Source organism: Myzus persicae, unplaced genomic scaffold (genome assembly GCF_001856785.1).
Source record: "Myzus persicae strain clone G006 unplaced genomic scaffold, MPER_G0061.0, whole genome shotgun sequence".
Classification (NCBI taxonomy): domain Eukaryota; kingdom Metazoa; phylum Arthropoda; class Insecta; order Hemiptera; family Aphididae; genus Myzus; species Myzus persicae.
In genome coordinates this window covers 144039-171445 of record NW_019100703.1, presented here as the reverse complement: position 1 = coordinate 171445, position 27407 = coordinate 144039, and the positions used below count along the sequence as shown (strand labels likewise).

The following is a 27407-nucleotide window of genomic DNA, read 5'->3' as shown; positions in this document are numbered from 1 at the left end:
GACAATATTAAGTCTGTAAATTTAATGCACTGCCAAACCTTCAAAAATGGATTTCAAATTCCAATGAATACACTGAAATATGCATTCAACAAAATAAAAATTAATAAAAACAATTGACGTTTTTAAAGTATAAATGTATATTTATTCATGTAGATTTATTCATATTTTCAGTGTTCATATTGAGTTATGGTTTAGTATTGTATGCATAAGACCATTAGAGTCTCAGAGACAAATCGATCAATTACAGCAATGCCTCTAACCACGCAACAAACGAAAACATTAAAAATTGCATACATACATACGTCATACATGTATACATGTATTAATAATACGAATCATACCATAATACATTTGCATGAAAAACAATGCCTGCTCGTTAATAAAAATATTTAATTTTCTCATAAATTTCCTATAACCAACTACTGTACAAGCGCTTAAAAAAACGATGACCAGAAAAGTAAAAATACAAAAAAACATTGAAAGTTGGAACACGTTATAATATAATATGATATACTTATTCACATAGACATAGTCGTTTATTATCTGAATATCAGAGTATCAGACCAGCAACCACTCACAAATCACAATTCACTTCCAATATCAGACTGTACGTGTGGATATTGAAACCGGAAAACACAACCGGATTTATACGTAATGCTGTGATAAATAAATATATAATGTACTTATCTTATTATGTATCGTTGGCGTTGGTCGCCCGCTAACTTTTATTTCATATTGTGTGTATGAATTGTGTTAGGGAAAACGTAAACAATATATTTAAATTTATTCACAAAAAACCACAGCATATTATATTATGAAATTATGTACCTTCTAGCTTTAAATACAGTTAAAATAGTTGAAGCAATGCGCAAGCAGTTCCGGTAGCGTCGTCGATACCATTGAAAAAAACACAATTAATAACGAAACATGGGTACTTAAAATAATAACAACAATAAGTAATAAACTTTATTTCACCGATAATAGCAATGGTATATTGGTATATACTATATAGTACATATAATTAAAAATATCAGTTTACAATAATAGGCTATTTGTTTCTTAGTGCCTACTTGCTATACTTACTAAATCCTGTGACTGTGATATGAATAGATGCAGTTAATATATCTATCAGTTTAGAATGAGAAATTCAATATCATAATAAAAAAAAGTGTTATTAAATATAAAACATAAGGTTAAAAAATAAACATATTTAAAGAGAATTTTTATAGTAGGTATTAATGAATCTTCTAGAATACGATAATTTAAAGTTATTGCGCAAAAGAAAATAAATAAATTTTAGCATGATACAGATTTTACAGAATACAAACAATACATCAAATTGATTAATACTAATCTTTAATTTGGTAAGATTAGTGCTGTAAGATTTATTATAATATTAATTCTTATACAATTTTAAAATAAGAAAGCTAGGTGAATATACTTATAGAGTTCAATATTGAACTATTATAATGACTGATATTTAAATAAAAGTACTAAATAATAACTCTTGAAATGTATTTGTCCATTCAATTTATTATTATAAGGTACCTTTTATTAATATACAAATTTGAAAAATTAGAAGTATAAAAAAATAATAACTAAGTAACAGTGCAGAGGATAAAGTTTAGTTAGAACGAAGTAGGTAAAGGTATTGCAAAAAATGAAAACAACAAAATGAATTGTTATAAATTGAATAATTTCAGTTAATGGTTTGAACCTTAAATTAATTCAAGTAGTAGTAAATTAAAGTAAATTAAAACTAAAAATTATTAATAACTAATAATTATTAATTTCATTATAGATTTATACATTTTCGGTGACAGATTTCAAATGATCTTATTTTTTCCTGGCGAATTTCACAAAGTATTTGCATAAATTTATTCACTGATTTAAGTTACAACATGTAATCAACCAAACCCGTCATTCGCTGTTAAGAATTAAATGTTAAATTAGTTTTTAATTTTAATGCTAGGCTTTTATAGTATTGGGGAGATATGAATAAATGTACAATTGCACAAATCTCACATTTGATCTATTGTTTATGGTATTTGTTAAGCACCTTTCGGAAATTGTATTTCGTAAGTCTTTTAATGCCAACGACTGCAATGAAAAAATGATAACTAACATATTTTTTAATACAAAAATATATAATTTAATGATAGTGTATTAAACAACATGTATTATTTATACATATCGTACACACGATTGTATAGGGTAACAACGTCTTTGTTATATTGAATATTGATACAGACAACTAGACAAGAATGTTAGTTTTATTATCATAACTATCATCAAAATATATAAACTTGGATTAATTCCATTTCTCGTGGGCCACGATCTTTCAGTAAACATTCAACCGAGAGCATTTCTGAAATGAAAATCATAAGCTAATTTATGATTGATAGGCACTCATATAGGTAGTCATATAGTCATATTGCTTATAATGTGGGGTTACCTATAAATTGTATCAAATAACTGACGCTTTATATTAAATTAATGCTGTATTATTTTAATAATTAATTGATATAATACTACAGCTACCCTACACTAATACTTCGACTGAGTAATTTAATATTCTACTACACTCAAATTAAAGGTATTACTACATTTTTCTGTATGGTTCTGAACAAAGCGATGAGTATAGCGATTTTACTATGTGTGTTTTTTTATCTGTCACCTATTGTAGCATTAAAAACTAGACGAAAAATTTACCAAGTATAATAAGCATTTTTTATTTGGTAGAATTTTAAAAATATTTTGGATTTTTTTGAACTATTTATAGATATTTGAAATACGATAGTTGTTTTTTTCTATAAATGTGAATAAAACATTTTTTACTCGCTCAAAAACCTTAAGAAAATGCCTGAGCTAGCAATGTTTATTTTCTCCCCCCCCCCACACTCGCATTATAAACAAAAATAATTCACGTAAAATCATCATTTTATTTATGTGTTTGAGTTATATTAGAGTAAAATCAACCATTATAAGAACTATAGAGAATAATGTATATCGATTTGTCTAAGAATTCTCTCAAAATAATTTATATTTACAATTGTTTGTTTTAGTTTAAAAGTTGAACACCAAGCAGAATACTAATAAAATATAAAACCGATTTGTTAAGCCTCCATAAAAATGTTATAATCTATAATTTTTTTAGTGGATGATTTTACTCTAAGATTACTAAAAAATCATAAAAAACAATTTTACATAAAAGTATAAAAAAAACTGAAAAACTGAGAGGTAATCTACAATAATTTCTTATATGAGTGTTTTTTAACTTAGAATTTTAACAAAATTTCTTCAAAATCGCGAAAATTAACAAATAATTTTGTTGTTATAATTTCCTAAAATGTTTAATATTCACACTTTACGCTGGAACATTGAATAAAAGGTTCCTATTTTAGTTGTTATTGAAACACAGTAATCTAATAAATATACAAGCACAACTTTTTTTGTAGACATTTAAAATATTTTACAATTTCAAGTATTAATAAGATTAACGATTTTAGTCGTTTTTTTATAATTCAATTTTTTTGCTGAAGGCCTGAAATGTTTATATAATCTATATATTAAAATTAATAATGTATGTCTGTATGTCTCTCATATGCATGCCTAAACGGCTAGACCTATTTTGATGAAATATTTTGTGTGTGTTTGAATGGTTCTCTGGATGATTTAAATTCACAATTGAGTCCGGTAGGTCCAACTCGGAGGGTTCCTCAAACGGCTATTAAGATTTACAAAGGAAATATTTGTTTATAAATGGTTGCTATCGCATGGCCATAGGAGAAATAATTAGTATTTTTTTTAATATTTATTAGTTGCTACTGGTTAATCGAAGCATACATCATACATCGAATTTTCACACATTGCCTACCAAGGTAGCTGAGTTGCATTTATAGCCGCTCTTCAGCGTGTCCGCAATCAAAATAAAATTAAAATTAAACATAATATTCGTACAGAGTTGACATTTTTAATGGGCAACGAAACGCACAGGATCATCTCGTATATTATATTATTAATTATTTATTATGTCTTACATACTAAACATATGACATTTACAAAATATTTAGATTGCTTTTAAGCTATTGTCTATTTATAGATAATGATTAGTGAATTGTGATTACGGATTACGGATTACGTACTTGATTGTTACAGATGTTAGTCAACTGTTGAATAGGTAGTGATATAAGATTCATTCAGTTGTAAACTTGCAATTTTTTCGTCTATAGTTGTATGCGAACTTTTCAGTTTGAGAAATAGAAACCGAAATTAATTTATAACATATAGGTAAACAAAACTATATGCCAAACTGTTATTTTAATGATTGGATACCATTTTAATGCTGCTGAATATTTTTAATTTTAATTAATATTATTATAGCTGGAATTATGTTCCTAAATATCCAAAGTGGCCCAACCCAGACAACTCTCCTCTATGTATAAAAGAAAATATTATGTAAAATTGTGGATTCACTAACCTTTTAATTCTTTTTATAAACTACTTAGGTGTACTCTGGAATACTTAAGAATATTCTGGTATACCTACTTAAGATAATACGCCTTATCACCTATAAGTTATACTTTATTTATAAAGTATATTATTATTTATTATCTTAATTCGTGATCTACCCCGATTTCATCGTTTCTGCCTGGAAATTATCTAGGGAGAAGAACAATTGTATAAATTATAATTATTTAATAATTTTTTTTTACTAGGTAATTTTAATTTTAAAATAAAATATTCAAATATTCAATGTAAATACTATAATATACCTATAATATAGTTTATAATACTCTATAATTAGACAAATTTGACATCGTAATTGTATCATAAGACACATAAATCATAGACAAATGTATTCTGTGCAATGTGCATTTGTATTAACATTTAACAACGACGTCGGATGTAGTCGATGTAGAGAAGATACTTCTACTTCTACAGTTCTACAGTTCTGTTCTCCTCTCTACATCGTGATTCGTGATATTAATTTATGGAGAAAGAAAATGGATAACCTCAACTTTTATTAAATAAGCAGTGCTGCCATAAATAATGAAAAAATAAGAATATCCCGATATTTGGGTGTACTTGGTGATCAATGGGGAAATGATTGGTTCCCCTCAACGACTGTATCTACATTGTCCATGGTTCTTCTATAATATCTTCTTTTATTTATCTTCTCTTAATATGCTTTATTTCCTACTAACAATGTTGGATTCAGTATCAGCCTGCAGCAGCAAGCTGCTGTCCTCTCTTTGTAGTAGCTGCAGTCCATCAATAAATTCTTTATATGTTCAGAGTGGCCGTATGCAACATAAATCGGTAAATTGTATTACATGGCAACACTGATAGCAGTTAGCTCTTATCGTGGTTTTCGGTGTCCAAAACACGGTCTTAGAAGATCTTCTGAGACCGCGGTCCAAAATGTCCATTTTGATTTCACCTATAATTCTAGGAAGAAGTGACCGAATGGCGATTACTCGACAGTGGCTACAACCTTTTCATAGTCGGAGTGGTTTATACGTTATTCGCCCATCATTTTTTCATCCAGTGTGTACGATTCAGTATTGACGGAAATCTGAAACTTGGAACGTTATCAGTGTATTTTAATTGGAAATACTATATTTTGCAGCACCGTTTGGTGGTTTGGTTTTTTTTTGTACATATCGTGAAACGGTGAAACGGTGAAACGTAAACTATTATTATAAGTATAATTTCTATTGTATTTTGTCCGTTTTTTAATCGATTTAATATTAACAGTATTTACTTATTGTTAAATGTTAACTTAGACCTACTGATGGTTTGGACGAAAAACCACTCGATGATTGTTTATTGAACATTTTAACGTAAAATTTTCACTCCATCAAGGATCGTTGGTCTTTCTTGAATCTAAAATGGCGAAATCGATTAATCATTTGATTGTAAGTATTATCTATCCGTATCATATAGTTACAATAACGTACTAAACCAATTCAGCATGGGTATTGTACATAGGCTACGGACTAGAGTAGATATTAAAGCGATTATCTTAAGAGTATTTTATGACCATTGATTAATTACATTATAATTTATTAATCAATGGTATTACCCCTAAATAATAATTAATAAACTACAATTACACATTTTAATATTGCTTATCTACCTAAATATTATGTTATTCTTAAAATTGTATACCTTAATATTTAGTTGTTGTTTGGTACCTAAATAAATTATCTAAATCATTGTACCTAGGTTCAATACTTGAATGTTGATGATTGATTATGTGTATAATATATATTATTAAATACATATGTATGTATTATAAACAGATAAATAAATATAATCATTTTTGTTTGTGGCTTGTCCTCAGTAAGATGTTAATGTTTAGCATATAAAATTCTGGTACCATTCTGTGATTGCTGGAATCAACAAATTATATTTTTGGACTGTAGAATATTGTACATTAATATTCAAGAAGTAGGTTTTAATAACCTACTTCTGGATGTAATCATGGTTAACTTAACTATATAAGTATAACTTTTTGGACCCTACCCCTTGAGCTTACTCTCAAAACATGGAGAAAATGTTAGATGTTTCAAAATGGAGGAAGTAAACTACCATCATGGTGTTGGCGCTGCTCAAAATTTCCCCGAGTCTTATTTGGCAGCTAAAGCTTTGTGAAGAAAAGGATGCTTTTGAAGAAATTTTATCAGATATCTCAGAATTTTGGCCTACATTGTGATTCTATATTAATTTATTTATCGTAATTGTAAATTAAATGCTGAGCTTACAATTTGAATGTAACACACTTGTAAGATGATACAGAAAATGTCTATGCAGCGTCCCATTAAGTGCAGATTGAGGTACTTTTTGGTTATCTCTACTATTAACTGTAGTGTGGATAGATTCAACGTGGTTCCTCGCTCGCTCGGACAATTTTTATTGATAACATCCCTCAATTTGATATGTAAAACCACCTTGGATAGTAAGGGGTAAGGTTAGGTTAAGTTAGGTTACTCTAAGACATAACTAAGATGGGTTTACATCATAACAAATCGAAGGATGTTTTCAATTTAAATTGACCAAACGAGCTCAGTGAGCAAGTTATCCCGCTGAGTCTATATGTTTATATAGTTGGAAGTTGCCATAACTGTAGTGAGGCTTCTGTAATATAGACCAACTTGTAAACAAATTTATAGAAGTCAATAATTTTTCCCAAGAATTTAACAAATTGAAAGAAAATTGTTTAAATGAATAAATAAAAAATAATATAAGCAGGTATATTGATGTGTAAATTGTACTATTGTTTGTAGTACCTACTTATTACAAATGGGTATAAAATGTATTATAAGTAACTAAATAATAAGCTAGTTAGGATACACATATTTATATGAAATAATGAAGAATCATATAACTATTATGGTATTACAAATTATGAATTTCTTATCCCACCTTTACTTATCTTATCTTGTTAAATGATAATTTTTTTTTTGGTTTTAGGCGGACATTGAATACATTCATCAGTTGGTATATGATTTAAGACTAAATGAGCTACAACAAATTTTAGAAGCTGTTAAGCAAAACAAATCTGGTAGCAAACAATCTTTAAGGAAGCGTGTCTTAAACTTGTTAACTGCTCCTGCACCAAAAACAAAAGTTTTGAAACAAAAAATTGTACAAGTCTATAACTCTAGACCACAACAAAACCAACAACATCAACCACCACCGCAGGCACCGGTTGTACAACAACCAAATTTTTTACAGCGTTTTATTCGACAATCTCGACATCCGATTCATAGCCAATTAACAGCGCCAAGACCAAATCCTGTACAACCTTATGTTGAACCCCCAAGTCCAGCAGTACAATTTGAACACTTACCATTCTTTAAGACAATACAAACATTATTAATGCCTATGTACTGTCAGACTAATATTGATTCTGCCAACTTTACTGGACTTTTTTATCTAACAGATAATGTTAGACATTCTATTGTTAAATCGTGGAATATTGCCAGGCAAGAATATAAAATTCAAATAATTTTAAGATTATTACAAGTTGGACTTGATGAAAATGTAACTGAACGTTTACCTTACAATATTACTGTTTCTGTGAATGATCGTCAATGTAAGTTACCTACATTAAACATCCCAACAAAAGCTGGCATCACTCCATGGAGATGCAATGTTCCTATAGATATTACTCAACAAACAGATTTAAGAAATTGTTTACAGAACACATTAAAAATTACATGGTCAGAAGAACCACACGAATATATAGCTGGTGTTTTTGTGGCCCAAAAATTAACTTGGAATGATTTGCTTGAAGAACTCAATAAAAGACCTGTACGTCCCTCTGATAAAACTAAAGAACTCATTAAAAAATCAATGGAAAATGATGCAGATATGGGCGTGGATTCCATGTTTGCTACTGTTAAGGATCCATTAACTAAATTAAGAATGAAACTTCCTGCTCGAGGTGTAGACTGTATACATTTACAGTGTTTTGATGCAATACAATTCTTGCAAATGAATGAACAAAAGCAAACATGGACATGCCCATTATGTAAGAAAAAACTTAAATTTGAAAACATTGAAGTTGATGATTTTTTTTTAAACATGCTTCAAAGTCCAGATTTAAGTGAAGAATGTGAAAATGTTGTTTTATTAAAAGATGGCACATGGTCTGAGAGAAAAAATAGAGAATTTTCAAACCATTCTGGAACAAATGACTGTCGATCTAAAAACAATATAGAAGTATTTACCTTGTCAGATTCAGATGATGATGATGATGATGCAGATAATAGTAGTATTGACCTAGACAATGTTAATGATGATGAGATTATTCCAAAACCAAAACGTTTCAAATATAATCCACCAAAAGTGGAAGAATCTGTGATAAAATCTGAGCATATTGAAGAAACTGAAGATCTAACAAATCCTTCTGAAAGTGACATTGTGTTAGATTTAAGTCTTAAAAATAATTCAACATCAGCTTCAGGTAGTTCAAAGTATAAACCAATTATTACCTTAAATGACGATTCTAATCCATCAACTTCGGCTAGTTCAAATTATGAACCAATTATTACGTTAAATGACGATTCTGATCAGTCAACTTCAGCTCTTTCAAAGTATGAACCAGTTATTATATTAAATGATGAACCTGATCCACCATCATTAATGGAATCAACTTGTATGTTCAATAATCTTTACCTTCCAAATATTGCAATCTCAGGGTCCAACAACTGTGTAGCTAGTGGCTCTAGAAGTAGTAGAGATAATAGACATCAAGAAAAAGATAAATCAAGATCAGTTTTATGTGTTATAACATTAGATTAAGCTAATGTATTTTAGTTCTTACTAATCTTAAAATGTATACAATTTGTTATATTAATAACTCGTTTTTAAAAGCGTAGTACAACTGGTAAATAATACAATTTTTATCAAAACAAATAAATTGTAAATTATCAATACTTTTAATAATGTACATGGTAACTATTGAATTTTTTACTTAACTTAATTTCAATACAGTAATTATTGTAAATAAATCATGTTTTCCTATGTTAATTTATGTATGCAGAATTTCAAATATAAAGGTACCACATTATAGCTTACTTCTGAACATGATTGTAGCTGTGGTAATGATAGCTACTGGATTCTTTCTCATCAGAATATAATATGTTCAATTATTGTTTTTAATAACATTGAGCCATTCATAGTTAAAAGCGTAAGCCCTACTAGAGGGGCTGGGGGCCCAAGACTTGTAATACCCAAAATAAGTTATTGAATTGTTTTGTAAAATATTAGTTATAATTCAACTGCGATTCTTATTTTTTTTTTTTAAGTTAATAACTATTTTGCATTGTCTATGATAAATAAGATAAATAATAAATATCAATAACTGATTGCCTGTATTTGTTTTTAAGAAAACTACTTTTGTCAGTACATTGGTACAATTACTAAACATAATTTTACAGTATATGCATTGAACTACAATATACAAACAGTATATTATTTTTATTGTAAAATATGAAACTTATGTAAATAAATATTTGTTTTTGTATAGTATTTTATATTTTCAAGTGAATCTTTATAGGTGTTGTGGGGTCTAGAGCCCGCCAACATTATAGCTTACGTTCCGCCACTGGTTATAATTTATATTTTATATGTTTGATGGTGATGAAATATTTTATAATTTATTTAGGAACAAACCTAGAGTGGGGGGGAGGGTAAGTATTAGAATTTCATTTGGCAGTAGCCAATTGATCAATTTATTGGATTGAAATATATTAATATTCCAAATTATTTCAAAACTAGAAAAAGAAAATTGAGTATGATTTGATAAACTACAAATAAGTTCAGATTATTTAAACTTAATATTTCTGGGCTGTCGGGGCAGCTTGGGAAGAATCGGTACAACTTAAACGTACCTACAACCTGCCTGGCTGCTTAATACTTATCACTATAATTTCATCAATGTCCCGTTTCTTGGTAATTGGTATTGTTAATTCTAATTGAAAATCTAGTCGTAGATAACTATTATTTTAGAAGTTATAAGCAGTCGTTTAAAATTATCGGTTATATGGAAATCATCAGTACGACAGAACGTTTGCGCGGCACATCAACTCATATTTTATAACTGCTGTTCCGAGCAAAAATAGTCAGCCTATGATGGAGGGGTATGACAACTCTTTTGGAGTCTTGGGGGGGTGCATACCTACCCATCGGTTTTCGGGTAGACCTAACCAGTTGAATGGCAAGTATTGTGGCTCTGGTCGCTATATCAATCAATGTAGGCATATAATAAAAAATGTAATCAACTATTTTGAAAAATAAGAGTCATCAAAATCAATCTTTCCGTGGGCTAATCGAGTTTGTCGTTAAGCAGCTGCTCCTGCTACCACTTGATTGACGAAAGAATGTTTGGCAAATTAAAATTATCATAAAATGTTATCCTGAGATCCATAAGACCAAAATGGACGATCAAAGATTAATAAATGCACTGATCGTCATAAGTTGCGAAAAATACATAACAGCTGATAGTTGGGAATTTTGGATTTCGATGGCTGATGAGCTTGTACGCCAATGAAGCTCCGCCGATTTCAGCTGTGAAGTAGTTTTTAATTAAATTAATTATATTTTATGTAATGTAACAAAAAAAATTGACTCAATTATTGCAATAACTATTATAGTAGATAATTATAATAATTTTGTATAACTTGGATTTATAACAATTAAAATTTATATCTAATTAAAACTTCTGTTATTAATTTTCAAGTTAGAACGTGTATTTAATTCTTCATTACATGTTTGAAATGGTTTTCATAAATAGTTACACTAATTCAGGCACACTGATAGTGTTTTCCCAAATCCCATAATATTGATCAATTTGTATTATTATTTTTATAATAATCTTTTATATTGCGTTTAACCGTTTCGTTAGTTCATATTTATGTTTCACTATATAAAGTAAAGACTAAAGTTTAAATTTTGCAAAGTGATAATTTTCGTATCGTTTTTATTTCGCTTGATTTTATTTATAGCCGTAATATTCTCTTTATATAGAACGCAATAGTCGATAGCGGAGATAAAATTTAGGTTTTAGAATATATTTTATTCAAAGTTAATTCATACTGTTGTCGCGATGTGACAATTAACATCGAATATTCGAATCTAATTAATAAAGGTTATCATGGATATGTCAGTAGCATACAAATCCGAATACACTGCAATTTCTGATGTATTAGATTTTACCATGGCCTATCGCCCATGATGGGTATATGCTAATATACATGTAAGTATACATAGTACATAAGTATAATAAGATTAATTTATGTATTTCGTATGGATTTTGATTCATATATTGTGTACCTGTCAACAATTTGATGATATTTAAGCGATATATGTAAGTACTAACTGTCTAACTATGTCATGTATACAATAATTGTTACCGACTTGAATTTTTTAATTTCATACTTTCTTTGGCCAATCACGCATTCGCGCGCGAAAAATATTTAAAATTTCAAACGTATTTTCCGGTTGCAATTCCGGCATCGGGTTGTAACCACAGAATTCTTACTCTGTGGTTATAACCATGGATAACAAATAGATACTAGATACCCGACCGTCAAAACCACGATTTAAGATATATGCACAGAATATATATGTGATATATATCTTAAATCGTGGTCTAAACATATATTAATGTAGATTGTAGATCTAGCCGCCACTAGATCATGACTTTGTATGGTAATACATTTATAGTATATTATGATCTTAGGGCTAGACTCCCTTTATCATTTAAACCTACTAGTATAATTGGATTTAAAAGACTCTCTGTCTCCTAAAATATTTAATTAGTAGTACTCGATAGACATTATAGTATAAAGTGTTTGGAAAAACTACAGTGTGTTGTAGTGGGTTAGCTGGCTTTATAAAAGTGATTATTAAATATTAATAATGACCAGACCCGGATATAGTCGGCGAGTTACCGAGTTGAACTCGGTGGACCGCTTAACATTTGGGCCGGCTTAGTAGTATGTTTATTATTTTTCTGTGTCAAGTACTTAATATAGAATGTATAATTTATATTGTATGATATATGATATTATTACAATATGGATACCTATTAATGACTTTATTTTAATGAAAAATGGGCCGTTAACATTTTTAGGGCCGGTTAAAATCGTAAAACTCGGTGGGCTGATACCTTGCCTAACCGGCGCTGATAATGACTAGTGAAAAAGGGGTTTGATTTGTTACCAAAACAATATTATTTAATTTGGTAGAGCCAGTAGTAAATTTCTACTTCATAACTCAAACCCTAAGATCATATTGTACAATAAATTAATGATTCAAGCTCAAACTGTAAAAATACACTACTATCACATTGTTATAAGCTACTATGGTCGTGTGGTAAACCAACCGCTTACCAGTTACCAAGACGCCTACCGCCGAATGCACGATTCAGATTTCAGATCAAAATTCGTGATATAACATTCATTTAAAACAATGAGCACGAACAAAACGAACACATAACAATCTCATATATATGTGTAATGAATACACTCTCCGAACAATTATTACCAGAAGCTGCTCTGTTCACGCGTCGGGTTCAGCTGCTGTTGTCACTACTCGTAAATTGAATCGGACGTTGATTGTAGGCTGTAGCGCTGCGGCTAGTACAACTTACAGTAACATAGAATAATAATTTCTCACCCACTCGAAACAAAACGATATCATTGCAACCGCGATCCACTCCGTCATCGAACATTTTTTTTCTACTTGTTCACAGAACTTTGATGTAAGCCGTACGATCAAAATTAAACCGGTAAGCCAGACTTTATACACAACTCGTATATTTTATGCATAATAATATAAAACGCTCAGTCCTGTCTGTTATACTCTGTGATGCGAAACGACAATTTTCTACCAACGATCAATTGACTATAAACAAAAAATACTAACTATTAAATATATTAATCATTGTTCGGTTTTGTCTAAGAATGTGCGCGCGTAGTGTTCAGTGTTGACGTTTTTCGATTAATTTACCCGCTGCGGAAGGCGGAAACCTTGTTGTGACGCCAATTTACAATGACGTTACTGGAGTTTACTGGTTGTGCGCTGACAGCTTTCGGCCCGGCGTTGTCAATGTTCATTGTAACCATCATGAATGATCCTGTACGTGTCATCATATTGATAGCCAGCTCATTTTTCTGGCTGCTCAGTCTACTATTCTCGTCGATAGTATGGTTCGTCTTCCCCAGCAATCAGCAGGTCTGGTTCGGAGTGCTCATATCTGTATTGGTGCAAGAACTCTTCCGTTACTTTCTATATCTGCTGTTACGCAAAGCTGAACGTGGACTCAAACGGTTTGTGGTGCACTCATTGGTGTCCAACAACAAACACATGTTGTCATATGTTTCCGGTTTGGGATTTGGCGTCATGAGCGGCCTATTTGCTTTAATTAACATACTTGCTGAAGTTGGAGGACCAGGAACAATGGGACTCCGTGGTGGATACAGCGCATTTTGTATTGTATCTTCAATTTTCACTGCATTCATCATACTCCTACACATATTTTGGGGAATACTATTTTTCCATGGATTGAACACTGACAATAAAAACTATATTTTGTATGTTGTTATTTCTCACTTAGCTGTATCAGAAATAACATTGCTCAATCAATACTATTTTAATACACTTGCATTGTGTATAGTATTTTTAATAACATTGGGTTCAGGATATTATGCTTTCAAGACTGCAGGTGGGCATTTGCCTATCATTGACAGACTTAAAAATCAAAATACTACAACAGCAGCTGAGAATTGAAAAAATGTATTACTTTTTAAAACAAAATATTTTTTTTTCTATGTTTATATTATATTACATGAACCTAACGTATTGATTTTTGATTATACCTACATCATGAAAATTAAGTTCTTCTAATATTCATCTGAACTTTTAATTAATAAATTATTAATCATTTTATTTATAACAAAACTAGTCTTGTTTGTTTTTTTATACATATTTACCCTGTCCAATTTTGTAGGTAACTGATTATAGTTAAAAAGTTTTACTCAAAAAATTAATTTATTTGTAAAAAAATATATATTATAATATATATGTTACAAATTAATTAACTTATATTCATTAGGTACAAAATTAAATTAATATTTTAATTTAAAAACAATAAACTTAAATAAATTAGGCATAAGGTTAAATAAATTATAAATAATGGTTAATTAACAAGAACAATATTCTTTCTATTATACATGGATGATATGAAGGGTTACATTATCATATGTTAAATGCATATGTTTTTTTTAATACAAATAATATAAAATTATTTATTTTTATATAGAAATTTAAAGATGTAAGTAATCAAAAAACAAGTTTACATTTTAGTTAACAACACATTTTTAAATAAATAAATGTTTGGTTGAATATTATATATAAATCTATCGAATTTGATTAATACTAACTGAGCAAGATGCATTTACAGTTAATATAAATGGTCCTTCTTTACCAGGCAGGTATGTTGAAGGGATTAATTCGTATGTTCCAGGCTGAATATCAGCTAATTCTAAAATCACATATCCTGATCTGAAATCAAAAACGATTTAAAATTGAGGGATAATTTAACTCTTAGTTTTAATGTTATTTACTATTTAGAGGATTCAGAAATACAAAAAAAAATTGTGGTTTATTATGTTGATTTTATAATTTTAATAATTCAATTTTATTCCTAGATTTTTACTGTAATTTAATAAAAATTTCCGTTTTAAAATTTCTCAATATCATTCCCAATTTTATGCTCACTGTTAAAAAGTAAATCCCGAGCATTTATAAAATAATGTATAAGGTACACATAATTGATAATTACAAAATAACATATAATAATTTAAATCTCATTGAAATAAGTTACCTATTAATGTTTTTTATATAATGAATAGATCGGTTATTTACTATTTTGTGTTTAAGTACTATTACAAATTGATTAATTGAAACCATATAAATTGCTTATATTTATTTGTTTTATTATATGTCAAATGAAGCCGAATGTCCAGATCAATGTGTGTATTACATCATCTGCCCAGCTGAGAAGACTATGCCAGAACTTGATCAACAGAAACAACAGTGTTTAGTGGCAATGGAAACGCTTGATCGGTCATCGCCAGAACTTTGGCCTGAACCAATGCCTGGAATGTCCGGTTTTGCACAACATATACGCGCCTCTAGTGCGACTGATAAACAACCATCATGGAAGCAACCACCAGATGCCCATGATATGCTACTTGTACAACGTTATAGTCAGATGCCATTGCCTCCACTCTTAGATGAATTAAAGTCTCTATATGACTTTGCCTATAATTTAGGCTTAGAGGAATCTAAAGAAATGACACGTGGCAAATATTTAAATATATTCACACGTAACACTAATAAATCTAGTGAATAATATTGTAATAATTTATAAAATCTAAAAAAGCATATTTTTAATTTATGGAATCATCTCAAAATTTTTTTAATTTAAGGAATGTGTGTTAACTCAATTAATATTTGATACAATTTAAAATGGTTGTATGTATTAGTTAAAGATAATGTACATTAAAATAAACACTAATATTTTATCAGTTCAAATTTTAAATAATTTAAAAGGTAATAAAGGAATGTTCATTTTATTTTTGATATTAATGTGCAATAAAACATATTAATTTCTAACACATTATACCTAGTGCATACTAACCTGTAGCTTCCAGAAGATTTGCTTTTAAACTTGGCTGTAGCGTTTGTATTATTTAAGCCAACACATGAGATTTCAACTCCAACTTGGTACTGTTTTGGTGCCTTAAGTTCAATTTGTAATTCTTCAGTGTCAGACGATCCATCTACTGTTAATTTGAACTTTGGATTATCACTATAAGTACTATGGTTCAGACATCCACCGGCTCTTATTCCTTTCCATTCACCATTGACAGTCTATATTTAAATTCATAATAATTTTCATTATCATGGTTCAAAATAGGGTTTAATTAAAAAAAAAAATTACTGTTTTGAATTTGGGGTTATACGAGTTACTCAGCTCCTTCATTGTAAAGGGACATGTAGCATATGCCCGTAGTGTATAATTAATTGTATTCATTTTTTCATACTGAGATACGACTAATGTATACTTGGATGGTGTCTCATTATTAATTACAATCTTGCAAAGGTAATGAGGGCTATTGATACGCGTTCCAGATATATATGGTTCAGGATCGTCTATAAAAAATAAGATAAAAAACTTACTAAAATGTTACTATTTCATAATTTATTTGATGAACTATGTACTTGGGTAATGGACACGTTTTCCGTTATTTTTATACACTAAAACACTTATATATTCACGATTTTCTTTGAAATCTTGTAACTCAGTAATGTGTCTAGTTAATAGTATCCAAACAGCACCACTGTTAATATTACCAACATCAAGAAAAAATTGTGGATTTTCAGTTATGTTATATAAATCAGAAATAGGACCTGTTCCAGTATTCCAAGTCCTAAAAATATAAGTAATAAATAAAAAATTAAGTCAATTTAATTTTAAATATAAAAATTATAATATACTTGTGTATGCATGATGTATATGGAAATATTGCTGGATTCCAGTTCATACAAAATACATCAAAATGATGAATTACTGATGTGTAATCTATCCAAAAGATTCCGTTATCAAACGTAGCTGCACTTGTTGGATCATAGTCTAGCTTTTTTCTTAACTGAGGTGTCCAACTCTTTTCATCCAACTCTGAGTAACGTCCTTTCCACCGTACATGAGCCCAAGGATTTTTCAATTTCAACAGCTTTAAATCCTAAAATAGTTTCAAGCAATAATTGTATGGTTGCAATATTAAATCAATTAGTTTGTAATTTATATGGCTTACATTAACTTTTTGCACAGCCAAAACAGCATATGCATGTGAAGAAACAAGACCAGTTCTTCTCTCTTCTTCTGCCGACATAGGCCCAGTAGCAACAGTAATTAATACATCACCCTTACACAATCTTGTATAGAGAGTATCAAACAGACCATCAGCATTAAATGTTTTTTCATCCAAACGAATAGCACAGCGTTCTGGTATCCAGCCAGTTAAAGCATGGAGATCAATATTCTAAAATCAACATACAATGAACAAAAACAAATAATCACTGTTTTTCACTTTACAGTAAGTTAATAACCTTTCAGCAATGATTTTGTAATTCAATGAACTTACACTACTCGATCCTGGAAAATCATAACCTCCCATTACTTTGAGGTATGCTTTTTCTATAAGAGAAACCCAAAATTCATTTTTATTTGATGAATGCGAGCACAATAATGAGTTATACTGGCCGACTGGCAATAGATCATCTATTATTACCTTACGCTGTATACCATTCAGGTGAAATTTTACCATATATTTTCCTAATAATGTAACACCATATTAGTATTATATAGTTCAAAGTTGTCTAAAAAAATACAGCTATTACAATACCAAATGGGTTGTATACAGGTTGTCCATTGTGTTTTTGAGGATAGATAATCGATGTAATCAATCTTTGTTTAAATGTTTTCTCAAACACAGCACACACAGCTAATGATGCAACAAATGAACAGTCAGTTACAATCTACAACAAAAATAATTAAATTTTTCAAACGTTTAATTTTGTTTGTTTTATTGTAGATTGTGTAGAAAATGAAAAATAGGTAGTAAATCATATGTAAAATACTGAGATAAGACTACTAAATTATAAAAGACAAAATAATCTGAACTAAATATTAAATTGTTTAAATAGATATTTTGATCATATTTATAGTTCTATTAGTTATTTATTTCTATTAAAATATTAAAATAAATCATTTTAAATATGTTTGTATCATAATTATTGATGGTTGCTGTTTTGTTTTATAAAATCAATGCTAACACAGTAATACCTATTTAAATACATTACCTCTATTTATTATCATACATTAAATGTTTGTTATTACTGTTTGTTTTATGCTGTAAAAATCTATGGAGTCTCCAACGACCATTTTTGGATCCGAACATAATTGATCTGGTCTTATCCATTGAACAAATTTTTGTTTTTGTTCCGATGATAATGTCAGCAAGCCATCACTGTCAGTGAATGGAATTGATAACTGAAACCTTTTAAAACAAAAATATTGATATTTTGAATTATCAAATATTTATTTTTGCGTAGAAATTAGATTCATAAAAAAAAACTATGGTGATAATTTTAGTTGGTTTTTGATAAATTTTCATAAAATCAAATTTTAAATTCCAAAAAATAACATAAGTACAAATATTGAAGATTTAAAATCATTGTTGATGTACTAGTGCATGAATATTATTAGTCATTACCGACATAATAGTGTATTATAGATTTATTAAATTTACCTCTCTAAAAGATCAACATCCATGAAAGGAACATACTCTTTATTATTAATTTTTGATGTAAACAATAATACTCGTTTCTCTGATTCTGTATAAAGATCACTTTTAGATGTTTCTAATATTTTAGGAGTTCGACTTTCAACAATTTTCTTACGAATTACTGCTGAAAATAATTACACAAATTTATTTATTTAAAAGTTTTACAAATAATTTTATAACAAAATTTAGATTTATATTTTATTATTAGATAGTCCATAAAGCAACATGCACAAGTATAGTAGTATTCACTTAAAAAATTAAATACGCCATGATTTTTTTTAACAATTTTAATTTCATAATGTATAGCATAATTAATTTAGTAAAAAAATCCTGATTATCTGTAAAATCATAGTTTTTGACTAACAAAATGATTATAAAATCAGATAGGTACAACAAATATTTGAGATCAACATTTTTAAATTTAAAAGTCACTCTATCAAAACATGTAATAATCTACCTGAAGGGAACAGTTGATAAAGATTAAAGTAGAAAATTATATGACACTGTGATACAGATTCAACCTCTTCATTTTTGAAATAGAATATAAAATATTAAAATAGTAAAAGGAAAATGTAGATCAAAATAAAATGCTTGTAAGGATTGGTCACTTGTAACGATTTTGTACAACACAATAACTTAACCATTTATCCCTGACAATATATATATACATATAATTTTTATGTATAATATAAATATAATCGATACAGTATTATTATATTTTCTTATATTTTCTTATTTTATTACATAATGTATATTTTTGTAATGTATAAGCTATACATAGGAATATAATATACTAAATAAAAAATGTTAATAACTAATTTGTATTTAAACCTAAAGCGAATAATAAAAATATATTATATTTACAAATAAGGTAGTTCAGAATAATAATTTTTATCTGTTCTAAGATTATTACAAAGGTGAAAAAATGAGTATGACAAGTCACAAAATGATGATCACTATTGTTACTAGTATTATAATTATAGCAAGAGTAAGCATTTTTTGAGCAGATTGCAACCATAAAAAGGAAAACCAATTTTAGAATATCTAATTCTGATGCTGTAGGCCTGTTTAAGTGTCTTAATTCAACTAATACTCTCTCACTGAACACCCCATATGTATTTGTGTTAAACATTATGTGTTCAAAAAATTATATCCGAGACTACTTTCTAAAAATGTAAAAGTTTTAAATTATAAGATGAATCCTGATTTTTAATATTATATTTTATTATGAACACTAAATACTAATGTTATACTGTTTTCGTTAATGAAAACAATATATGCACAGTATTAATGTTCATGTATGTAAATAGCTTATAGTTTTTATTTAAGGAACAAAACATTTTTAGTCAATTGAAACAAATTAATAGAATTTTATCTTATACTAATCCTTGTTCCTATCCCCAATATTTGTGTATGGTTGTATATAAAACCTACAAGTTTATACAACTAATTTCTGAAAATTCAAACTTTTATTTTTTATATAAATATTTATACCTTATGACATTTAAAATATATTTGGTATTTAACAACAAATAAATTATATTTAGTATTTACTAAAAAAATTAGCTTGATTTTTAATCTTACAATCATAACATTAGACAATAATATAATATAATATTTGTTAAGTTATATTATATTATCAAAATACAATATATATTTAAAATTGTACTCATACATAAATGTTTCAACTGATAAATTTTTAATAGTTATAAATTATAAGCTGAACTAATCAAACCATATTTAAGGTGGCACAGTAGTAAATGTTCTTTAAGAGCACAAACAATAAGAAAGAAAATGAAAATTGAAAAATTCTAAAATATTTTAATATATTTGTAAAGAATTGTTTAAGTGGTTATTGTATAATAACAAAATTTAAAATACACTTTTGAACTTTAGGTTAAAATGGTATTAATAGTACATAAACAAAAAAAATGTACTAAAACCAATATATCAGCCTTAAAAACTTACACTTAATGTTAACATGAGCCTTTTTTTAAAACTATCTTTATATAAATGTTATAAAAATGTGATTTGTTATAAAATATAAGCCATTTATTCACAATTTTATTTTAGTGAAAAAAAATGTTATAACAGTAAAATACAGTTTCTGAATAAAAAATAGTATGTATTTTTTAACTAAAACCCAGCAAGTAGTCTGAAGTTTTAAATTTAAGAATGTATAAATTAAATTAGTACATTACTACAAAAACATAAAATAAATTTTACTTAATAGGTAACCTATTTCAATTTTTGAACACCCGTAATAACTTATTAGAATATAGAAAATATACAAATATTATTTAATACAATTTAATTATTTTAATTTGTATTGTGTTATTTTTATAGTATATGACAATGTTTTATAACTTAAAATATAATGGATGGAAAATACTATATTTGAATATTGTTCTATCTATAAATTATTATTTTAAATACATTTATGAACACATAAAAACAAATAATAATGTACCAACAATTAGCACTTTAACCGCCATGTGACCGCCGGTAGTCATCTATAATATTCAAAAGTTGTATACTTTTGTTTCAGCCAGCAATCGTAAATGAACATAGTTTTAAATTATTAACTTTTCTATGGCACAACAATAAAGTACTAAAAAGAGTGCAGTAGTGTTGCGGTTAAAATTACAAATTGTTTGTGTAATAAATATATCATTATTTGTATTTTTTTCAATTATAATAATACATAGAAATTAGGAATGATATGGAAAATATGTTTGGCCTGTCGACAATACATATTGTGTGAACACCAACAATCACATGGCAGTCAATGTGTTAAATATAATTTTTAAGTGATGATTAACATTCAATTTTAACTATCAAAACTATGAGGTAAGTTTAAAATAAATGAGATCTTAGTACAATAATTACTATTTAGTATAAATACTAAATATTTACAGTCTACATTTATATTATTATATCCAAACAAAAACATGGTTTGAATAGGTATAACAATTAACAAGTTATAATCGCCTAAAATAAACTCAAGAACACAAGTATTACATTTAAAATATTCATTAAGAGGATGCCATAACTGCATGCTTTGTCTCCGTCTTACTAACTCATAACATACCAAATAGTATATTATTCATAATAATTAATTTTACTATGTTATGTTTGATTTTAAAGTGAATTGATCTACTACCAAATTTAAATAAAGAATATCTAGTCAATAGCATAGGTTTTTTTTGAATATTTTAATTAAAGTGAGTTATGAGGATTTTAAAATGTACAATTTAGTATTTTAAAATTCTCGCTTTAAAAATTAAAATATAAATTAAAAACCTATGCCACTGACTAGGTAATATTCTTTATTTAAATTTGGAAGTAGATCAATTCACTTTAAAATTAAAGGCAACAGAGTTAAATTAGTTATTAAGAAATCAAAACACATCAATAACTAAGTCATGTATTTGTGAGGAGACAAGGCATGAGGGTATGGTGTCATTTTAACTTGTAAATATGTAAGCAGTAATCTAAATGATAATTCGGAGTTTTTTTAAAAATTAAGTTCAATACAAATTATAAATAAAATTAAGTAATAACTCATAGTATCACATCAAATTAATGAACATTAAAAAATAAGTCATTTTGTATACCATTAAATACGTATACACATCTTCTCATTTTAATACTGGTAACTAAAATATTAACTCAAATAAAGTTTTAATTTTGAAAATTTATAAAAATGAATTTTTATGACAATGACAGTAAAAAAATATAACTACATATTAATAACAATTAAATAAAAAATAAATTATCTAGTTATAATTTAAATCTTTACAATTTGAATATAAAATAATATCTAAATATTCATATTGTAGGAGGAATGGATATTTCTTTCAAAAAGAAATAAATATATTGTTAATAAATTACATGCAATTATGTAAAAGAAACTACTTTACTAAATTACTTCACTCTCATAAGATACCTGTATTATTGGAGCTATTACACAAATTTGACTCCTTTGATTGTTTTAGTTTTTCTGCTCGATCTAAAGCATTTTCAATTAAAGTTGTTAAATTTTTAATCATTTCATCATCTGATATTTCTTTTTTCTAAAACAAACATAGAACATTTTTTCATGTTAGATTTTTAATAATTAATATAACAACAAAAAATTAATGTATACACATTTTGTTGGTTAAAAATCATTTTTAATTACCACTTTTAATGACAATTCAATTGCTTGTGTATACGAATCAATAGCTAAATCCTCTTTTCCTGACTCATCAATATCCAAAGCTTGTTTGAGTAAGTATTTGCATTGTTTTAGCCTTACTTTATCTTGGTTTATACTTTCCATATTATTAGCAGCTTCATTTTGAACTATAAAAGTATAAAACTCAAAATAAGTATTATAAACTATGAATATTGAATTAAAATTAAATAATAATATTAACATGATTGGTCTAAAAAAAAACAAAACAAATTGTTATAGTGTTCGTAATCTAGTAATCAGAAGGTAATAAATCCATGAATTAAAGTTAGTTATTTGTTTGGTTATAATTGTTCTAACAATATCTATTTTTGATCACATAATTAGTTAATACAAAATAACAAAATTACCTATTTACAATTTGCACTTATATTATATATCTTATTAAGTTGAGTTCTAAATAATGGTGAAAGTAACTAATATTATGAACAATAAACACCTTGTTCAGGTACTAATTTAAAATGTCTGAAGAGTGAAATAATTATCAATATTTTTAAACAAAATCATATTTGAATCTTTTAATTACCAAATGCAGAACTGAGATTTTCTGATTAAGTAAGATTAAACGGATGAAGAATTTGTTTAGCTCCCCAAATTCCACAAACAAAAAAGGAAAACAATACATAGGAAGAATATTGAATAATAAAACAAGTAAACAACTTTCTATTTTCCTTTAAATTACTATATTACTAATATTTAGTCACAATTTCAATTCAAACAACTATTTATTTTATTAAGAAGAGCCATGGCCTAAAGACTTCATGTAGTCTGATCACTGGATATATTTCATTTCAAACCAAAAATACTGAAATTTAATAAATAAAAATAATTAGATTCAACTTGAAATATCTGTAAAATGTACTTTGATACATCAAAAAAAAAAATGATTTTTCAATTAATTAATTAATAGGTACTGGTTATTTTTCTTTTACTAATTTGATTTATCCAAATAATAAATGTTTTCTGTTAAATATAATAGAATCTAGGTACTATCTGCAGTGTTGTATGTCCCTAAATTTGCTTGTAGCAATGTGAAAATCAATTTTAAGATTAAAATGGTCAGTCATATGTATAGATAGAAAAGGGTAGTGTAAGCCTCCCCAAATAATGGAATAGCACTCCCAAAATTGAAATAATGTTGTAATACCTATTATTATTGCCCAAATATAAGTGTTGCAAAAAATGTCATACACAAAATCATGCAATACATGGTAAATACTAAAAGAAAAAAATTATTTCTTATATATTTTTATACGGGGTAGTTTGATTCTAAGAAATAACTTACTTTGATATTCCAAGGCTTCAGCTCTATTGGCATAATCGTGTGATTTTTGACACCATTCATTGGCCAGAGGATCATCTTTTCGTATTTTCCAAGCAAGTTCTAAGAGTGTTGCAGCCTCTCTATAATAATAAACGGCGGCTTGCATTTGACCTTTGCAGTCACAGTCTACCGCTTTATTGGACACTACAATGGCTTCTTCGGCGTACTCCATTTTATTTGAACAACTATATTATAATACACCTAACAGTCGTACTAATTTAAATTATACTAATGAGGCTTTGGTTTATGGCCGTCAACATAAAAGTTTCTGGTTGCTGCAGGCAATACAAGTTCGATGCCGTCCAAACACTTGGTCAGAACAATTTGACAACCCAGTCGCGAGTTTTCCTTGAGGAACGGCGCTAGATCTAGTAAATCATCCTCTTTCTCTTCTGATTCGGGAAGCTTGGACAAATAATCATCAGCGACATAACAATGACAGGTCGTGCACGCTAATGACGCTTCACAAGCACCTTCCATTTCGACTCCATGCCTGAAAAAAATCAAAAGTTCTATAATCCTAGAAATGACGTTCATTGTCCACACGACACTTTTGATTCAATACTGCTTACCTGTGGGCCAGATACAGAACGTTGTCACCGACTTTCCCCTTGACTTCTGTGCGCTTGCCGTCCCTGTCTACAAACGCCACTTGGACTACGTCAGCTTCGTTTTCCGGATCCTGCCATTCGTATTCGCCGTGCCACAGGCTCGGGGAGGTGGACACGAACCTGTTCCGGACGGACGGGACCCCGGACCCGGTCAAACAGACACGACTCGACAGGAGGTTGAGGTGACCGTGTCGATTGCAGAACACACCACGCACTAGTTTTGCCACAGTGATGGGCAAAAACATGCTATATCGTATACTGTGTGAACGGACTTCTTGTACTCGCGACGGTAATGACAGCACATGCTAGACGGACGAACTTCGACGCCGGTCGGAACCGAAAGTGTAAAGTGCAGACGGTCGTGCACTATAGAGCAGTTGTTGTTGATAACACTCTGCGCGTGCGCATCAGACAAGCCGAGACGTGAACGACTGCAGCAGGCTGCAGCCAATTCGTAACCGTCTAACCGCGATGACGTCACACTGGGGTATGCTGAATATCGCGATCGCACGATAGTGCTATAATAATAGTTATAATTTATAAATATTAAATAGTAATGGCTGCAATGACAAATTACCTATATAAAACTCTCATCATTCCTCTGGTACGTGGGTGGTTAAGTCTCAAGTGGTTTATCGGTCGTATGAGTCATCGAGTTGGGCACTCGAATACTCGATAATAAGTTGTAAATTAGACCTAGAAAGTTCTTGTCTACTTGAAAAACCATTAAATCGAGTCTGGTGAGACTCGAGTTTTGTGTACTGACTACTGAGTAGTGAGTACTCTCTCTAGTACATTTCAATTTGGTCAGAAGCCCTATCAAAGTCGAAAATTTTTTGTTCAAATTGTTCAGCGTTAGAACTTGGAAGGGTCCAGAAATGATGATTGTTAGGTATCGTTATAGTGTGTTTAACCGTGGTTTATAGTGTGTATACCTTCTTATGTTATGTTACTATGTGAGGTCTGCGGCACTTTTCAGATCGACAGGTGGTAAATGGACAATTCCCCCTTCCTACCCTAGACTTAATTTTCTGTACTGTAAGATTGGGGGAGTAGCTGTTAAATTGGAGGCTTTTAAGCACAGCGCCCTTGCGTAGTGGTTTAATTTAATTTTTAGGTACCTACTGTGATGTATGAACTATGAAGTTCTGAATAAGATACATATAATATCGTAGTGTAAGATCTCGCCATCTCGGTACTAGTCCAAAAATATAATTAATCGTAGTTCGTACATTTCGCGGGCGCCCGAGAATTGGACCACAATTCACCTTTAAAAAAAAAGGTATACGATAATTGGGCCACTAAAATTTTACATTTATAATAGGGAGACCCGAAGATTAGGCTATTATTAAATTTTAAATTTTATAGTAATAATTTTGTAATACGTCATAATATTATTTATTCTATTATTATTTATTTTTAATAAAATTAAAAAAAATATGAAGAAAAAATTATATTTTTATGTATTAGAAAAAAATTATTTCATATTATTTATAACTTGATTAACTTTAAGGATCTTGTTCTCTATTATATTTTGAGTATAAGAAAAAAAGTATTTATTATTATTTATTATTTGACCAATAATTGTATGGACCATGGACCTTGTTTTATATTAAATTTGTTGAATCTGTGTATTGTAAGTATTTGAAATAAATATTATTTAACGAATAGTACTTATATTTGTTAGACAAAAAATAATAATTAGTAAATACTCAATAGTATATTATATATTTACGGGCTATACTTTTATGGCCTAATCTCCGGGTAGGTACACTTTAAAAATACAGATTTAATTTGTGCTCCAATCTCCGGGTAGTAAAATGTAAACAAATATTTTATATAAAGCAGCCAGAAGGTAGTGAAAATGTGGCCCAATTCCCTACAGGCGCCCCATTTCGCAACTAGGTACTCATTGATATAAAATATAGTTTAAGAGGACACTTGTCTAGATACCACTACATGTATTGTCATTCAAGAGCAACCATCAATCAAAACCAAGGGGGGAGGGGAGTGACAATATCACAAAAAAAAAAAACTCAGAAAATGAGTAAGAACCAATAAAATTGCTTTTAAACAATAACAGAAAATAGATATATAACATAAATAAACGTGAAAATAGATTATTATTTGCAATCAAGACAAATTTCTATCATTTCACATGTGACTATAGGCAGGTGAAATGTCACCCCCTTGCACCTGCTCACGGACGCCTTTGTTGTCATTTGTCTCCGTCTTACAAAGTTATGGCATACCAAATTTTTTACCAACCGATTGTAATTGTTGTATGCAATTTAAATATAAAA

The 27407-nt window shown here is 28.7% G+C and overlaps 6 protein-coding genes across 7 annotated transcripts; 4 read left to right on the top strand and 2 right to left on the bottom strand.

The window, feature by feature from the left end:
- The first annotated feature begins 4813 nt into the window (after nt 1-4813).
- LOC111042556 lies at nt 4814-5794 on the top strand. The gene is made up of 2 exons (XM_022327202.1): nt 4814-5322; nt 5456-5794. The coding sequence occupies exons 1-2, from the start codon at nt 5107-5109 to the stop codon at nt 5678-5680; spliced, it is 441 nt and encodes a 146-aa protein (XP_022182894.1). The 5' UTR covers nt 4814-5106; the 3' UTR covers nt 5681-5794.
- On the top strand, nt 5464-9818 carry LOC111042554 (E3 SUMO-protein ligase PIAS2-like). The gene is made up of 3 exons (XM_022327201.1): nt 5464-5708; nt 5790-5921; nt 7480-9818. The coding sequence occupies exons 2-3, from the start codon at nt 5895-5897 to the stop codon at nt 9313-9315; spliced, it is 1863 nt and encodes a 620-aa protein (XP_022182893.1). The 5' UTR covers nt 5464-5708; nt 5790-5894; the 3' UTR covers nt 9316-9818.
- A 3128-nt stretch (nt 9819-12946) lies between these two features.
- LOC111042534 (protein lin-52 homolog) lies at nt 12947-16157 on the top strand. The gene is made up of 2 exons (XM_022327164.1): nt 12947-13306; nt 15534-16157. The coding sequence occupies exon 2, from the start codon at nt 15587-15589 to the stop codon at nt 15932-15934; it is 348 nt and encodes a 115-aa protein (XP_022182856.1). The 5' UTR covers nt 12947-13306; nt 15534-15586; the 3' UTR covers nt 15935-16157.
- Nucleotides 13300-14478, top strand: LOC111042533 (gamma-secretase subunit Aph-1). Its single transcript, XM_022327163.1, has one exon. It carries the CDS (start codon nt 13570-13572, stop codon nt 14305-14307), a length of 738 nt encoding a protein of 245 aa, XP_022182855.1. The 5' UTR covers nt 13300-13569; the 3' UTR covers nt 14308-14478.
- Nucleotides 14390-24776, bottom strand: LOC111042532 (calpain-7-like). 2 transcript variants are annotated; one of them, XM_022327160.1, is made up of 13 exons: nt 24455-24665; nt 23116-23279; nt 22882-23008; nt 18897-19056; nt 18485-18644; nt 17991-18123; nt 17730-17920; nt 17400-17627; nt 17083-17327; nt 16807-17015; nt 16526-16737; nt 16223-16455; nt 14390-15081 (listed from the first exon to the last, which is right to left on the bottom strand). In XM_022327160.1, the coding sequence occupies exons 1-13, from the start codon at nt 24663-24665 to the stop codon at nt 14937-14939; spliced, it is 2418 nt and encodes an 805-aa protein (XP_022182852.1). In that variant the 3' UTR covers nt 14390-14936. The 2 variants fall into 2 exon arrangements, with proteins under 2 accessions (XP_022182852.1, XP_022182853.1); XM_022327161.1 differs by having other exon boundaries at nt 14937-15081; nt 18897-19053; nt 24455-24776.
- Nucleotides 24777-25061: 285 nt separating this feature from the next.
- On the bottom strand, nt 25062-25550 carry LOC111042535 (adrenodoxin-like protein, mitochondrial). Its single transcript, XM_022327165.1, has one exon. It carries the CDS (start codon nt 25347-25349, stop codon nt 25062-25064), a length of 288 nt encoding a protein of 95 aa, XP_022182857.1. The 5' UTR covers nt 25350-25550.
- Between the last annotated feature and the right edge of the window lie 1857 nt (nt 25551-27407).

Bases quoted from the DNA above. Each gene is read 5' to 3' on its own strand.
- LOC111042556 (XM_022327202.1), top strand. From the start codon at position 5,107: ATGATTGGTTCCCCTCAACGACTGTATCTACATTGTCCATGGTTCTTC. The intron at 5,323-5,455 runs GTAAATTGTATT...CTATAATTCTAG, and splicing joins GCCGTATGCAACATAAATCG to GAAGAAGTGACCGAATGGCG.
- LOC111042554 (XM_022327201.1), top strand. From the start codon at position 5,895: ATGGCGAAATCGATTAATCATTTGATT. The intron at 5,922-7,479 runs GTAAGTATTATC...TTTTGGTTTTAG, and splicing joins AATCGATTAATCATTTGATT to GCGGACATTGAATACATTCA.
- LOC111042533 (XM_022327163.1), top strand. From the start codon at position 13,570: ATGACGTTACTGGAGTTTACTGGTTGTGCGCTGACAGCTTTCGGCCCG.
- LOC111042534 (XM_022327164.1), top strand. From the start codon at position 15,587: ATGCCAGAACTTGATCAACAGAAACAACAGTGTTTAGTGGCAATGGAA.
- LOC111042532 (XM_022327160.1), bottom strand. From the start codon at position 24,665: ATGGAGTACGCCGAAGAAGCCATTGTAGTGTCCAATAAAGCGGTAGAC. The intron at 23,009-23,115 runs GTAATTAAAAAT...TGTTTGTTTTAG, and splicing joins TTGAATTGTCATTAAAAGTG to AAAAAAGAAATATCAGATGA. The intron at 19,057-22,881 runs GTATCTTATGAG...AATTATTTTCAG, and splicing joins TAATAGCTCCAATAATACAG to CAGTAATTCGTAAGAAAATT.
- LOC111042535 (XM_022327165.1), bottom strand. From the start codon at position 25,349: ATGTTTTTGCCCATCACTGTGGCAAAACTAGTGCGTGGTGTGTTCTGC.